At 36.8% G+C, this 16,843-nt stretch overlaps 1 protein-coding gene across 1 annotated transcript in view; it reads right to left on the reverse strand.

Moving 5' to 3' along the window:
- Nucleotides 1-16,532, reverse strand: part of LOC138698069 (methylcytosine dioxygenase TET-like) — a 540,067-nt gene extending 523,535 nt beyond the window's left edge. The window contains exon 1 of the mRNA XM_069823768.1: nt 15,649-16,532. Coding sequence (XP_069679869.1) covers nt 15,649-16,354 — 706 coding nt within the window. The 5' untranslated portion in view covers nt 16,355-16,532. The remainder of the gene's footprint in view (nt 1-15,648) is intronic.
- Nucleotides 16,533-16,843: the final 311 nt, after the last annotated feature.

The following is a 16,843-nucleotide window of genomic DNA, read 5'->3' on the forward strand; positions in this document are numbered from 1 at the left end:
TGAAGCAGTACTAGGGCATGCCTCAAATTTCGACCCGAGATTGTATAGTAACTTCATTAAAAAACATTCAAAATTAGCATCTTCCAATAATAAATTATTTTAAAAGCAAGCACTTCAACTGATTTTAAATCCTGATTAGTTTACATTATATTATTTCATTATATTATTGCATAATATTTTGTATTTATTTTACAATTATATTATTTAATACTTTTTCATTTTACTTTATTATTATTTAAAGGGGCCATCGCCCCTTGGGCTTTCTAGTTAACCTACTCTCGTGTGTGTTACCTGATATAATTTGATTGTATTTCTTGTATTTATTATTTATTGTATTATTATTTTGGTATTTTTCACTTTACTTCTGCTTACTTATACTTGATTAATTCAATTTAACAATTAAATAATTATTTTTGTGCTGGCTTAAGCGTGTAACATTACTTTTTTATTATTTAAAGTAAACTCCACTCCCGGCCGCAAGCTTTTGCGTCATCGGGAGTGCCAACTAAAAGTGTACTATTAGGCTATTATATTTAAATAAAAAGTATTATTATTATTATTATTATTATTATTATTATTATTATTATTATTATACATGAGTTGAAGTCGGAGCCAGGAGTTTAAAACTTCAAATTGAGGCAAATTTCTCAATCCAGTTAAATGTGTAGCAATGATACATAATGCGTTGGGCTGTTCTTCCACAATCAGAAACACATTTATGCACAACGCGCAAGGACACACATAAATCAACTTGGAAAATGTTTATATCGCGTGGAAAGCAAGACATGGGTTCGCACACGGCAAACCTGCCATTACGAATTTCGAAACAATCGCATATACGCGAGGGGCTCCCTTCGGAAACGTGCAAGGCAGATTAAGCCGCAAGCAGCCAGCTGACCCGAACACGGATAATAGGGTTTCCATTGTAATCCAATGGACGGTGGCGGGGTGCATTAAGAGCGGATCGATGTGGGGGCGACGACGACAACACGCCGCTCTTCCCATTTCCTCGCGCTTCCTGCTGTCCCGCCCTCTTCCGGATTATTAAACTACCCACACAGTCAGGCGGGTAGGATCCGTGCTGCTCCGCGAACAGGTTTCCACACATACGTAATGAGGCAGGCAGGCGGACAGACCAATGAGTAAAATAAAATTACACCAGTTGAGCAGGAAACCTGCTGTGCTGGCTGCAGCAGAATTCGCATCAATAAAACAGGTGCACTGCACGGAGGAAATTGAAGCACTGATTACGCGCGAGTCGGATTAGTCATTACGTGCATTACATATGAATTGACATGTAAATCGACTAGCTGCAATTGCTGTTGCGAGAGTGGACAAGTGGTCCTTGGTACGCATGTACATTCTGTGCCGTGTATTCTTCTGAAACCTCCCAGGAGCTGAACAATGCGTGTCATGAACGTGGCTGCACGAAATTGCTAGTGTTGACACGGCTATTGCTTCCGGGAAAGAGACGTTCCTCCAGGAAGACTGAGTTTAACATTATGAAGTCAACAACACAATGATGAAATGAAGCTTCGTTTACACCAAAAGTATTTAAAAGTTCTTTATATTGCTTCGTGACTCAATAAAATACCTAAAAAACCAATGTGTTGGCTGTGTATTGCAACAGAAATTTCTCTATTTTGCAATGACCAGTGTCAAAGGAGTTGTTCGTTTTTTAAAATCACGAGGCAATAATACAAAAAAAAACTGGTTTCATGCAAGTGCTAGGTGTAAACGATTTCACACATTTCAGTTTTTCATAATGTTAACACCACTGTTCACAGATTATTTTCCTTGAATTGTGCATTTGAGACTACGTCTCCTTTTAATGTGTAACTGACAAATTTAGCGATTTCGTTGTGTAGTGCAGGAAGATGTGTCTGCTTCCCAGATGCAATACACTGTGGGTTGAAAGTTTTATGAGTGCAAAAATAAACTCTTCTACTTCCATTAACGATTATATTGCCACTAGTTATAATTCCTTTCCTTAAATTATTACTTTCGGACAAACTTAAATTAGTTGTTGAAACTTACAAAAGAAAAAAAAAAAACTTGCCGAGAAAGCTCAAGTTTATCTACATTGAAACAATTTAAAACTGAACCCGTTACTATTAGAATTGATGTACGAAGTAGCGCAACTCACGATGCAAGAGTTTTAATGCTACCGAGAATTGTAGTCAGAACGTTAACAGAATTCCACGAATATACTAGAGTTCCACGAATATACCAAACTGTTTTAATAATTCATATACAGATGCTCAGTTTTTTGCAAGCACAAAGACTCTTAAAACCGTAACCATTTGTAACAGTACAGAAGTTTCAGATTTCACTCATCCATTCTATAAAATTCATCTTTGTGCTATTTTCTTCACATGTCATTACAACTATTTTCAACAGTATAAATTACATACTAAAATTTAGCATTAAACATATTTTTCTGTTACATGTTTCACGCTGTAACTGAAATAACTAGTGTATTATGTAAAAATAAATTAAATGTCATCGTCCGTGCCAATCCTCTAATTGTACAGATTTTCCGAAACCGAATCTTTCCGTTTTAATCTAACAGATAACATTTCGTACAACAGGAAAATGTTATGAGGGATAAGCAATGTTGCCTATGATTGAAAGAATTTGTAGAACTATTTTTAAATAATTTAGCATGCAGTCTCATTGGAAACTTTACAAGCGATGAGTTAATATATGACAGTGGTTCTTATAAATGTCTACACAAGGACGTTTATAAATATGGGAGTTAAGTCCTAAACTCAATTAAAAAGTTACAAAAATAAAGCAAAATGAAAGAGCGTTCGAAAAAATAATACATATTATAGCCTATTAGCTGGAAAATATAAAACGTTCTAAGAATTAATGTTTTTTTACCAGAGAGAAAAAAATTCAAATTCGGTGCACTGGCTTATACTGTATTTACCTTCATGGGTTTGGATAAACTTATACATTCAATTAATGGTGACTATTAATTAGTATACTAATTTTAGGAAGTTTTACAGGATGGAAGTAATATAAATGTGCAGATTGAAGAGAGAATAGAATACATTAAAATAAATACAAATATAATTATATATTAAGCGTTTTATAATTACTTGTATAATTAAATAGAAAATTAGACTGAAGACTGCGTAGTTTGCCACAGCGCATTGCAAGCTCACCTACGAATACATACGCGAACACAGGACTGAACAGCAGCATTCCGTCCCTTATTCACTGCAGTAGGGCTGTCAGACTTAAGGCTGGTTCAAATAAATCAGGAACGGAAACGACAATTAATTGTGAATGCTCACATTTAAATACATTTATTTTAACAATATTTCCGTTCTCGTTATCGTTTCCACTCTCGGTTTATTGTGAACCAGCCTTTAGTAATGGTACGAAATAAGGATACGTCTTAATCTTTTTATTTAAATTACAAGAAAACCGTCAATTTTACTCAAAACTGTAAAGGGATAAATCATTCTTTATCAGTTTCTCTGATACTAAAGGGTAGAAATCAGAAATGTACGGATAGCACTTGAGTAAAACAACGTTAACATTGTAGGGGAAAATTATTTTTTTCTCAGAAAAGTATTCATTTGGGACTAAAATGGTGTTAGAATGTTTTTGTTGTGCTCTATCCAAGGGATAAGTTGTTAAAAACTGCACAATTATATTACTTCCAACCTGTATAAACGGTGCAGTTATGTAGTGCCCATAGAATAGGTGACAGTGAGATAGTGTTTGGGGAAATGAGACCGAGAAGTCATGGGAGTACCTGAAATTCGCCATGGAGTTGGGAAACATTTCGAAAAAAAAATATAACTAGGTAGATAATCAACATCCACCAGTAGCGCCGAAGCATGTCATCCTTACTACATCCTGGCTACGCGCGCCGGTAGCCTAAAACCAGATATCGGATATCTATTATTGAATATCCGCATATGGAACGTATTAAACTCAACACAAAAAATTAATTTTACATGAAAAACTGTCCCAGGCGAAGTTAGACTGAGCGAGAAGTAATCTTTTTACGCAGTCACTAACCGTATATACGAAACACGAATAACTCAATTAACAGTAGTGATCATTATTTTTTGTTGTATATAATTGTAATAGGTTTCACTTCAGCTCGCGCTTTGCTATCTGTAAAGACTTACACTGAGGGGAAATGCTCCAAACTTGAGAGGTTACGAAAATAGAATTGCTCACTACTCATTCGTGCGGGAGACTGCAGTAATTTTACCTCACGATGGACAATTCCTCATTCCTGCTACCTTGCAGTTCCCTCGTCGACTATACTGGCATAAAGAGAAAGTTCTTTTGCTAGACAGGGAAGGTGAGATAGAGGTTATAGATGAATTTCGCATCATTAGATAACAGAAGTAGGCCTGACTGCCGTCATCACATAAGGCTTCGCTTCCCCCGTGCTTAATGCCGCAGGTGTTTTCTGATAAAACACAGCACGCCCTCTTGTCTCGGCACATATTCAATAACACGTGTGCGACGAGTGACGAGCAACATCGTCGCAAACAGGAAGTTTTAGAGACGAACAAATTCAATAGATCTAATTAACATAAACTTTATTTTTGTGTCATTAAATAGTCAATTTGTTCAAATCTACTGCATAGTATTTAGTAACTTTACTTCAAAGCTTTTAATTCGTACTCAAGTTCCATTCTGAGGAGTCAGCGAAGTGAAGTTGCATCTTCAATTTCAAGATATCAAGCCCATTGTGGTTAATCTACACTCTACACTAACACACAACTTCAAGGGGAAAGAAACAGAATGACTGATGCTCTTTTGTGAACAAATTAAAGCTAAGATAGAGGCAGAATTTAGGATTGGCCAAGCAAGTGGTTGATTTAAATTATACGATCAGTTACACAAGGTTTCTGACTTTCGCGGTGACAGACGGCTTTGAAGTTTCCAACTAGTGTTAAAATATTTCTCAGGCGTTCCGTAATGTCTTATATGTCCTTCATCTGGGTCGTACCTCACAAGATCCTGTACTTTACGTACGACTAACCAAACCAACTGGATCTGGACAAAAAGTCAATGTTTTAAACCTTCGGCAGAGTGGTTAAGAGCTTTCAAAAAAGCATCTAAGCTTCAAATAAAAGCGATCTGCACCAAAATCGACAAAAATTGCCCTATAAATCATATTTGCCAACCAGATAAGAGCCCAATCAGGATTCGCACAAGTCTATCACTGTTATACGATTACAAATTTAAAATTATAAATTATAACTTAGCAATGAAAATGGACAACGTACAAGATTATGCCACACAATGTCAGAGGTAAACAGGAATAGGCCTTAGTAGAATTTCCTAAGGTACATGTAAAAAGTAGACGTTAAGAATTTTGTAAAGATATTTAGATATTTATTTGTCATTAACATTTATATTAGTTATGGTGTACCAAAATTTATATATACGGGTTTCACCATAACTTTCTATTACATATACCTACAATTAGCATGCAATCCCGACAGCCTGTTAAACTAATAACTGTTCTACTCTCACTATTAACTTAACTCCAAACAGTCAATTTCTTCTCATTGAAGTAGACGTTAAAAATTAATTATATAATGTAGGACATACGTACCAAGCACTTCACGTTTACTTTTTAGTTGGCTATTTAACGACGCTAAATCAACTACTAGGTTATTTAGCGTCGATAGGATTGGTGATAGCGAGATGAGGCCGAGGATTCGCCAGAGATTACATGACATTCGTCTTACGTTGGGGAAAACCTCGTAAGAAACCAACCAGGTAATCAGCTCAGGGCAGGATTCGAACCCAGGAACCTTCGGACCACGCCGCCTAAGGGAAGCGTGCTTTATACCGCGTAGCCACCCAGCGCGGCAACCGAATATATCAAAATATGTTCAGTTAATGATAGGACTGTATCGAGTTGATGTATCAAATGTAAGAAAACGTTGATCCTGATCTGAAAGTGAGCATATTCGAGTGTAAATGTGTTATTTAGTATGGCGCAACGTCTTTACAAACACATTTCAGCTGCTTTACATGCCAGTGACCGGGACAGCACAGTGCGTGCCTGACTCGAGATGTTATCGCTGTTTGTTCTGTATTAAGGTAAGCAGAGACAGCTTCCTGTTATTTTTCACGTACCTCGCTGCAATTTCTTTCATTCAATTAAAATAACCTTAAAACGCCATAAATTGTTATTAAATGTTTACCAATCACATATGCTATGGATTTCCAATATCACGTCGTCATCCTTTACGGCAATGAATCACGTGATATCCCGATGTTTTCGAAAAAATCAATACAAACACACACATATAGGCCTATTCCTTGTTAGCATCATGCCTTGATACAGCATTGGTTTCAGTGCACTGTATGTATCATACTACTAAGACAAATACCAAAGTCATTATTTATTATTCTTGACATTATCTTGAGTACAACCTGTAATTATCACAAACTACTGAATTTTATGGCATAATAGTCTGCTAGGTAATATTTTTTGTAAGCTTCAGAAATAAAAAAAGTGTTTGCAAGTGTTATCTTAAGCACTACGTTTCGTAATCAATTTTATGATTTGATAGTAGCAGTTCAATTAATGTTTTTCTCTCCAACTACTGCGTGTCACGAAAGTATGCGACGGAGGCGCAATCAAATAACCATAAATTAAATGAAACATTCCTCGTCCCAAGAAATTTACAATAAAACTGAACTAGACCAAACAATGAATCCGGAATCTTCAACACAGGGTAAACTTGTTAACAGTGATTTTTTTTTTCTAATTTACTAGAGGAAAGACAGTTGTTACTAAAAGTACTATGAATGTTTTTACTAAATCTGAAAGATAGTGCTGTGCCATGCTTACAATTATAATTAAGAAAAAAAAATGCAATAGGAGTTGCGAAACATGAATTCATAAACACAAGCTCGGTCGTTTAACAATTTGCCAAAGTCGAAGCTAGTGAACAATAAATCAAAGTGAATTAATTTGTCAGGGATACTTTTTGAAATTCGTAAGATCCTTGGAACTTCTTTTTTCATGTTAATTCATCACTCATCAATTAAATTCACATCTGCGATAACCAGTTCTCGTATGAAATATTAACAAGGCATATATATCACAAAGCAGACTATTTATCCGATATCAGATTACCATCAATTTTATTTAAATTCCAATTCATAATTTGACGCTCATTATTTTTGAACCGGCTCTCAGTTGTCATTATTCTTGAAGCATAACACAACGCTTCGTTTAACAAGGTAATACACCAATTAAATCAAAATTTGCAATATTTCGCATGGAAAATTCTGGAATGAAACAAAATCTAGACACCGATAATTCAGCAAACCCAAAGGTCGTTGTCGACAATATTCCAAGAGACTGCAGTATGAAATAACAGTGGTGTAACTACGAAATGATATGAGAGGACTGTATGATTATTAACAAAATACGATGTAGCTATTACGAGCGGCTTCTAATGTGGCCAATTTATTTCTAACAACTTTGATAACAGCAATTTAATATGATCAGTACGCCATTTACGACGTAATATTTATGCTGGATCTCATTTTTCTCTATAAATCCCCCTCTCCCCTAAGAAAGGTTTTGGATTATGACTAAAACCTCAATGAATGTGGACAATATACCGCAACGATATACCGCGGCAATAATCGTGGCTGTAAGAAAGCGTGAAAGGTTCCTATTAAAGGCGAAATTCTTATTTATCACTATTCGATATAAATGCAATTGCTTCTGATATTGTTTCAGAGTAACGATAAAACATTCTGATCCCAAACCGCTCAAAGCCAATTACATGGGCAATGACAAAGCACGTCCAGGATGCGGAGAATACATCGACCTACCATGTTTTAATACATGATGATAGTCTATATACCAGAATTATCGATTTCACGCGGCACCAATTCCAGCCACAGAGGGCGTGACAAAGCAGAATGTTTCTGATGAATACAAAAAAGAGTGAGAGAGGAGATATGTATCAAAGTATTTAGTGATTCATTGTGAAGTACTATGCTCATCTAGCCTTGTGCCGACTACACAATGACGATAGAATTACGTCACGGGGCGTCAAATAAAGGCACACATTGTACTGTGAAAAATTATACATTATTCGTGAGAAAAATACGTTCTGACGGGTACATCTCAGCCGAGTGCAACCGTCCTTCTACCCGAATGGTACTACCATCCTCACGACAACTATCTGAATTTTGGTATCTATTAATACTAATACAATTACATTTGGCGAGAGGAAGTGACGAAAAGAAAACGCGGCATTATAATTAAATCCATACCAAATTGTAGAGTTTGAAGAGCAGAGTCAATCAAACCTAGCGTACAGGCGTAGGCGGTCAGCCATTTTTCAAATGAATTAATTTTAAAGGTGTTACGAGTATCTTCATGTTTAATGAATATCCTTTAGTTTCTGCTCGTTTGCCGTAAGTGCAATAGGTCGCGGATCGTAGCTCTGGACTAACCACTATTTTTGTGTCATAATTTTCTAGTTACATAAATGTTTATATTATCATAATATTCATGTTCCTTTATTGAAATCCTATTTCTTTATGCGCCTTTATCCAGATGAGTCTCGTATGTTGCTACAAGACAAAAAATGTTTAAACATACTGTACATTAAATTCAATAAAGGAAAAGAAACAATGTCACTTTAATGTGAAACTTGATTCAAAATAGAACTTCGCAAGTCCGAACCTCGTTAATCCGAACATGCAGAAAGAGAAAGAGAGGGAGGGAGAACAGGGAGAACAAAAAAAGAGTTTTTGAACTGAAACTCAATTTAATGTTACAGTACTTAGTAACTCAGAATGTGCAATAGACTATACACTTTACTTTATCATTAGTGAATGAAATGCAGTAGTGCTTGTTTTCTATACTAGGCTATTATGATAAACTCTCAACTTCTTTTGACCTCAGAACCTAAAAAAAAATGGTGGACAGTGAAACACGGGGAGAATTCAGTCATGGTTTCCCTGTTTGTATTTCTGTCCCCTGGTTAATATAAAATTCCGATAATCCGAAAAAGCTCAGGTCACAATTGGTTCGGATTAGTGGGGTTCTACTGTAATATAATAAAATAATACTGTATAAACTGGAAGTGTTTGTACGTACAAAGTTTCAAAATGGCCCTCAAACGCAACGTTAACCGTTAAACCATGCTTACTGCAAACGAGCTGGAACTGACGGGTAGACATGAAATACTGTTTTTAAAAGTAATTATTGGGAAAATGGCTTACTGAATGCGTTTAAATCTACTCTTCAAAATATTATAGATTTATTAATTTGTCCTACAATTTAGTATGTTAATACACACGATTAATTATAGAGTTTTCACAGCGCGACTTCCCCTTGTGAGATGTTTCAAAACAAGAACTAAATTCTGTTCTTATATCCGAGCGCTGCGCTGATGAGAAGTAAATTTTACAGCCAGAAATTGAAGGTACGACTAACTCTGTAGAACTTTCTGTATTTCTATACAGCCAATAAAGTTTATTAAGAACAATTCGGCACTGATGGCCTCTATGACTCTACTTTTCGAATCATACTATACATAAGCACAGGCTCCTGTTCCTACCAACTGTAATTTTATCAAAACAGCTTAACATCACGCCAAATTCTGACATTTCAAATTTGTAACTCATACGAGTATAGGTTCAAAGATGAAGCACAAAATTGGCTCTGCTGAAATTAGCTAAATGAAAAAACGAGTCTATAGTTCATATTTTGGATATCTGATAACATAGGGTAATTATATTTCATCTTCAAACACAAAAATTAAAATATCAGACACAACAGGATTTTATTCATAATGCTCGTAAGACAGATGACTATATTAAACAAATTCGCGACATCCCAAAGTAAGAACAGCCAGCCACTGATAATACTCAAAAGTTAATACATCTCCTGATTTTCATGTCTATTAAAAGCCATCTTCAGAAGTTATAAATCAATGTAGATTGACAGCGTAATCTAATAAATAAGTCGGTATCGGGTGACCTAACTCGGATCAAACTTTATGCTCCGCTACAAACAAGGTGATAATATCCAAGAACGTGATTGCGCATAATTCAACTTTATAACATTTCCATCTGATAATTTGTATGCAGTTTTCGTAAAACATCCTATAACTTATGCATCTTGTCAAAAAAGTATTTAAAAAATTTAAACATTTCCTCTCACAGTTAACGTTCAAAAGTCACGGTAGCAATTAATTTAAACTCGTCTACTCTGACTACGTGGTTGTTAATACTCGCTAGGGAACCGCATCACTTGCCGATATTATGTTTGTTAAGAATGGTAATATAATTGTGGCAACCTGGGAGCAATGTGTGCAAATCATATGTAGCAATTAAAATGCGACTGTAAATGCGGACTGTTAAGTTACAATCACAGATAGGCCACGCATGCACGCAAGATTTGTACCACGCCCAGTCGAAACGTGGCAGACGGACATGGCGTCTGCGCAAGCGACGGGGCCAAGGGCGTCGTCCCGGTTTTCCATTCAACAAACGACGAACAGTCCGACCGACGGTGTTATCCCTTTGCCTCCCCCGCATCCCGCATACACATACACTTTCTCTCTCGCAGTGTAACCCAGACAAGCGACGATCTAGCAGCGTCCTAATGGCGGACCACCTATCCGACACCATTACATCTCACATTCGCACATTCATCATCGGTTTCAAATTATACGACCGCCACCAATAACTTATCCACCAAGCAGAGCTCTGAATTTATCTACACGTTTCAACTGCCTCACACCCTTCGTTTTATCGTTCAGTACTATTAGTTTACGTAAAGCAATTACCGACAACCATTAGGCATCGATGTATGAAAATAGCCCAATTATTACGTAATGCAATAATTGTAGTGCGAATGCCTTTCTCTATTACTATACAATTTTACGAGAAGCGTTTTCATCAATTTAAGCACCCACCTAAAAGCGACTTCACTTCAGGAATGAAAATCGTAATTATTATTGTATATTGTAACATACCACCAAACCATTCAAACTCCAAGCTAACCGCAAATTTTATCACTACAGTTTTTCAACATCGCTATTGTAATTACATCAACTTTATTAAGTCTATGATACGTGAACAAAACCACAAATGAAACTCTTTTAGACATTACCTACAATCAGGCATTGAATTCTTTGGTCCGGTTTGTCCTCTTTCTGTGAGGATTATGAGCCGGCATTAGGCATTCACATAGTAGGCCTAGCGAATGAAGTGGTTATGATGGCACAAGGGAGTTCGAACATGCCCAGTTCAGACGATAAGAAAATGTATCTTCATTTTCCTGTCGGCAATTTAACCCGTATCCAATGCACTGAAAGAAATAACCGCCACGATCTCTTGAACAGCAGTGAAAGGCGTGAAATTCTTAAATCTCAAAATAAATTCAATTAGGTATAAAAAAAAGAAAACTTTTCGTGCGTGTATATATATATATATATATATATATATATATGTGTGTGTGTGTGTGTGTGTGTTATTACAGACATTAAAAGCTTTAAAAACTTCTTGCATACTTGACCATTCCATTACTATTATGTACGAGTATTTTAGAGAGACTGTAGCTCACGAAGATGTCAGCGGATATAATAGATACTATTTTTCACTTGTCTAATTGAATGGTGTAACTTCGTGCTCGAATTCCAAGGTTCACGGTAGAAATATAGGTGCTATCTTTTTTTATTGTTTTTTTTTGTACCCAGTACTTAAATGACGAAACAATACCTCAGAACTGACGACAAATTCTTGCTTGTTGGCCTGTTAAATGTATTATTCTTAATCTTATCTTACCGAAGTTGACTAACATCAGCTGTTCATGTAGCCTACTCATAAAGTAAAATATTGCGTAATAATAATTTATTTATTTATTATTAATATAATATAATATAATAATAATAATAATAATGTAACCATCCTTATAGTTAACACAAAATAATATAAACAATTGTGCAGTTTTCTTCAACGTTTACAATAAAAATGGGCTTCCGCCGCAAACAGATTAATTTTTCTAAAGGAAGACAGGAAGATTATGAAATTTCATAGTACAATTTAAGATACTCTTCAAATCTAAATATAAACACCTGATGTTAAGTATGCATTACTATGTAAAATTTTATCTTGCGTAAAGCATAAATAAATTTCAAACTGAACATCGGATCTTAGGCCTCTGAGTTAAATTAATTCGTGGCAGGAAAGTATTTCTTTAATTTACAAGCCCATTGTTCGCAGAGGAAGTTTATATGACACGTTTCATGAATTTAGGGCGGATAATCCCCCTCCTCTGCATGACCTGACTCCCCCACTTTCAATTCGTTGCGAATCCTTCGTTCCGCTCTGTAAAACCATGACGACAGCACAAATCACGGCGATATGCCTCAAGACACGCAGAAACCTTTTTATGCCAGGAGAAATATTTGAAATCATTTAGTGCTGTAACGTGATAAACAGGATACGGCGAGACACGAGTGCCTGGATACTATGTCTTGAAATGGACGGTCTTAGTTTAATACAGCCATCCTCTAAGCTTACCCCTTCCACGTCTTGTTTTTCCAGTGATTTATAGTTGGAACTAAAGTTTATTGGAGCTGTTATTTTTTAACTATCAGCTCTCTCATCCGCCGTATTCTGAAAGCATTTATAAAACACGAAGGACTGTATATGTTTTAGGGTAAATTTATCACTCAGAACTGGAAACTGCTGGCGGGGGAGCTTAGGCAAAATTCTGGATAAAAAGTAACTTGCGCATGCACATATAGTGGACCACTGAGATAGATAACGTAGAGACAATAATAATATGTTACGCAGCACACTGACGTAGACAGAATGTAGTCCCTTGCCAACTGCAGAATGAAATTATAAACTTGCCCATCATACAACATACGAACAAAAAATAATAAAACAAGAAGAAAATATCTGATTTTTAAAACACGCAATGAATGGGAAATTATATACAGATAAAAATTAAACGCAAAACTGTAATACAACCATTTCCGTAAAACTTAAAAAAAAAAAAAGCCAAACTAACCAGAAACATAACAATAATAATTTTTACTCTTCTGTGAGGCTAACGCAGAAATATTACCGGAAGACAGAAAACTAATTCTACCTGATGACGAATGAAAAAGTTGTTTTAATATATGCAGTTTTTTTAACCAAGATCGGAACTGGAATTCTATTAACCTTGCAATTGCGACACTATTACTTACTTCATGACTGACATTATTCAGATAACGATCTTAATATAAAGATGTGAGTCTCCAGCTTAAAAAAAAGTAGCTACATTGAAGTGATTATTTATCACTTACAGAACGAGATAAAGTATCGCAAACCTACCGCGTTGATTATTTTTGCGAGTACTACCTATCATCTCTAATATTTGAGGCTAATGTTTTGGGAAATCAGAATTCTTATATTCATCTTCCTCCGAAGATTAAATAAGTCTCGAATTACGGCACGCAACTACATACTTTCTATAACGAGGAAAAATTTAAGATTATCTCTATACTTCCGAAATCTAGTCACTATTATTATTACCATTATCAAATTGTTAGCAGGCCTATTAACATCATTAGGATCATCCATACAGTAAAGAATACGAAACAACAGGCTGCGCAAATCTATGAACATTATTGAGTCGACGCTATGTAGAAGAGAAAGAAGATGTGATGTGTCCAGAAATCGAACCTGGAACTGCCGAATTTTTACCCATCTGTTTACTGTTTCGCAGCAGATACGTAATGAAGACACACAGGGAAATTAATTTTCAAAAATTTCAAGCAAAGGCCACACTGTAAAGTTACACAGATCTCTGAAACAGAATATAAAAACGCATTTCTACAATGTACACACAATTATTCCGCCGTTGCTTAATGGCTGGCATTACTGGGAATGCATGAACATTTCAAAGGTTACAATATTGTGCCGATTCAATTGTTAATAATAATAATAATAATAATAATAATCGCAAATACTTCCCAGCGTCAAGAACAGAAAAAGGATCGTCGAAGTAAAGTTCTCGATGGCCTTCACTATAGGTTTTTCTGTCTCGCCAATTCATTAATTAAATTGTTCTCTTCTTTATCAGTATATAGTATGTATATATTTGAAATAATACAAATGGTACCATTAAAATGTCCATCGGCAAATTCAATTCAACATCAGCATTCGGAACGGAAGGCACCACTAACGCGCAATGGATGCCGCAGATAAGTAAATCAGCGCACAGAAACCGCTAAGCTAAAAGAACCGTACATACCGATGATTATGATGCGACATTTCGTAAGACAGCATTTTTCATCATCATGGTTCGATTACGGAAAATTTCAGTTTTCCCATAACTACAGAAATAAAAGCAGATTTCATACAAAACACGTTAAATATGGCTCTTCGTGAAATATAGGCCTACTGTAAGTGTAACAATTAGAATAAATTTGCTCAGGCTAATTCTAAAAGACCGTTTAATAATATAGTAAGCAACTCAATGCACGGATTTACTACAAAATGGTTGTCCTCTAATGTTATGAACTAAACGAAATAAATGTGTAAAAAAAAGTCATCCACAGCCATTTATGAGGTTCGGAAAAGAGGAGCTATTATATGCATACGTATATGTTTATAAATGTATTGTTGAATAATTCAGTTTCTATAGTTTACTTCCTTAAACTTTCCCTGTGCGCCTTATTTATACAATGTAAAAATATTGGATAATACGAGTATTAATCCATATTCAGGCCCGTAATTACGCATGGGACGGAAGGGCCACATGGGCAGCAAATTCGTAGGGACGGCAAAATTTTGAGAAAGAAAAAGCTCGAGTTGAAAATAAACTTTCACATGCGCAAAGAAAAAGTAGAGATGGTACCAGTTAGTCACCCGTAGTTCAATGCGTTTCGCTTGCGACATTTTTCTACTTTGCAGATGTCTGCTTTATATTGTAGCATATGTTAAATTGTTGTTACATGCCACAGTCTGCTAAATGTCTAAGATGTGCAATAAGTTAGTTAATGGGATCGCAATTTTTTTTCGAGTCTATGGCCGCAGCACTACTTAAATACGGGGCTGTCCATATTAGTTCCGTAAGTTAGATAAAGTGCCGCATACCAGTTCATCACAAAATATATTCAGTACACTTGGTTATACGTTTTCAAAAACGCATTTTCTGTCACAATCTCAGTCACAATTCGCTCGTAGGAATATGCATCATATTGCGCTAATAATAACACTGGACTACAACAATGGGAAAGATGCATATTTTGGTTCACGAAGTAGGAAGTGTCCATACAATCAATTTCCACATAATTTTAGTCTCAAGTAAATAATAATCTATATATGTAGGACTGCCGTAAATAACAACACTATTTGATTTAAAAAAAAATCACAATCTTGTATTTTCTTTGCAATTAAACTTCTTTGCAGTACAACGCGAAATTCAACCGTAACGTTTCAACACGGTCTCGATTTAATGAACTATCAGTTTCTCTTAACTAACCGTACTCACACTGCGGTGGAGCTAACACAGCATTTTGTACCATCTGTGAAACTTTCGTCGCATTTCTTTCACTACGATCACACACTGACACGATTAAAAAATGTCACCTCGGGATGAGTGCTTACCTGAAAGTACAGTCTTGTCGTCTGCCAAGGAGACAGGGGTAGCAATGCCGCTGTCGGTGCCACCCCCGCCACCACCTGGCTGGTTGTTATGGAAGTCTCTCTGCAGTCTCACTTCCGGAGCCAGGGGGCTGCGGTCCGAGTCAGTCCAATGCCCCGCGCTCACACCGCTGTCTGATCCGGAACTGAAATCGCCACCTCCACAAAGCAGAGGATCCCGTTTTCCTGGTTTGCCTGTCGCGGGTTTGGAATATACCGGGGGTGGTTCCAGATGCTGGTTCCACGTGGGGGGCTGCGGGTTCGTGGCCTCCAGATACCTCACTTGGTATTGTTGCTGTTGTTGTTGTTGCTGCTGTTGCTGTTGTTGTTGCTGTTGTTGTTGCTGCTGCTGCTGTTGTGGTTGTGGTACTATCCTAACCTGGGAGGCCTGTGATCGCCGAGAGGCAGTCACGACACCGCGTGGTGTGGGCAGATTGTTTATAAACGGGCTCCGGCGCTGACTTTCTGCCCTCCGGTAATAACACGGGTGGATCATCAGCAAGGGTTCACTTCTGGCGCCTTCGGGAGGTTTGGCTTGGTTCGGTAGTTCGTATTCGACACTGCAATCCACGTGCAACGGTCTGCTATAATCTTTGTGTGGCGCCGGAGTGCAATGACGCGTCGTGGTTGGAGGTGGACCGAGATCGAAACTCGAGTAGCACGTCGCCATAGCTATGTGACCACACAACACCAAACAGACACAATGATAAGCACAAATAAAAAATATATAATAGGTTGTTTGCAATCACACACACAAATCACAAGCACTTGTGTCACTTTTCACACTTGACAGTTGCCGGCGCTAAGCTGACAAGGCCATAACAACCTCACAGCACGGCCGACTCGCCTCGACTGAGATGGACATTTCAACTCCTAAAATGATCGCTGTAGGGCGCTAGTGTTCCTCCCCACCACATTCGTGGCCGCGACAGGCCAATACTCAATGGGAACTATGCCGAACAGCTAGAGAGCCATCTCTTGACGCATGGTAGAACTATAAAGAATCTTGCAGAAAGCTCTAAAATCGATGAATGTGAGTGAGATAGACTTCCTCATTTCTCCGATATGACATTTTAAAAGACCTGTCGTCTTTTTTCTTCCGTTTCCTTCTTCCTACATAAAACGCTATACATGTGCGTATGAATCATGCTTTCAGAGA

The sequence above is a fragment of the Periplaneta americana genome, chromosome 4 (genome assembly GCF_040183065.1).
Source record: "Periplaneta americana isolate PAMFEO1 chromosome 4, P.americana_PAMFEO1_priV1, whole genome shotgun sequence".
Taxonomy (NCBI): domain Eukaryota; kingdom Metazoa; phylum Arthropoda; class Insecta; order Blattodea; family Blattidae; genus Periplaneta; species Periplaneta americana.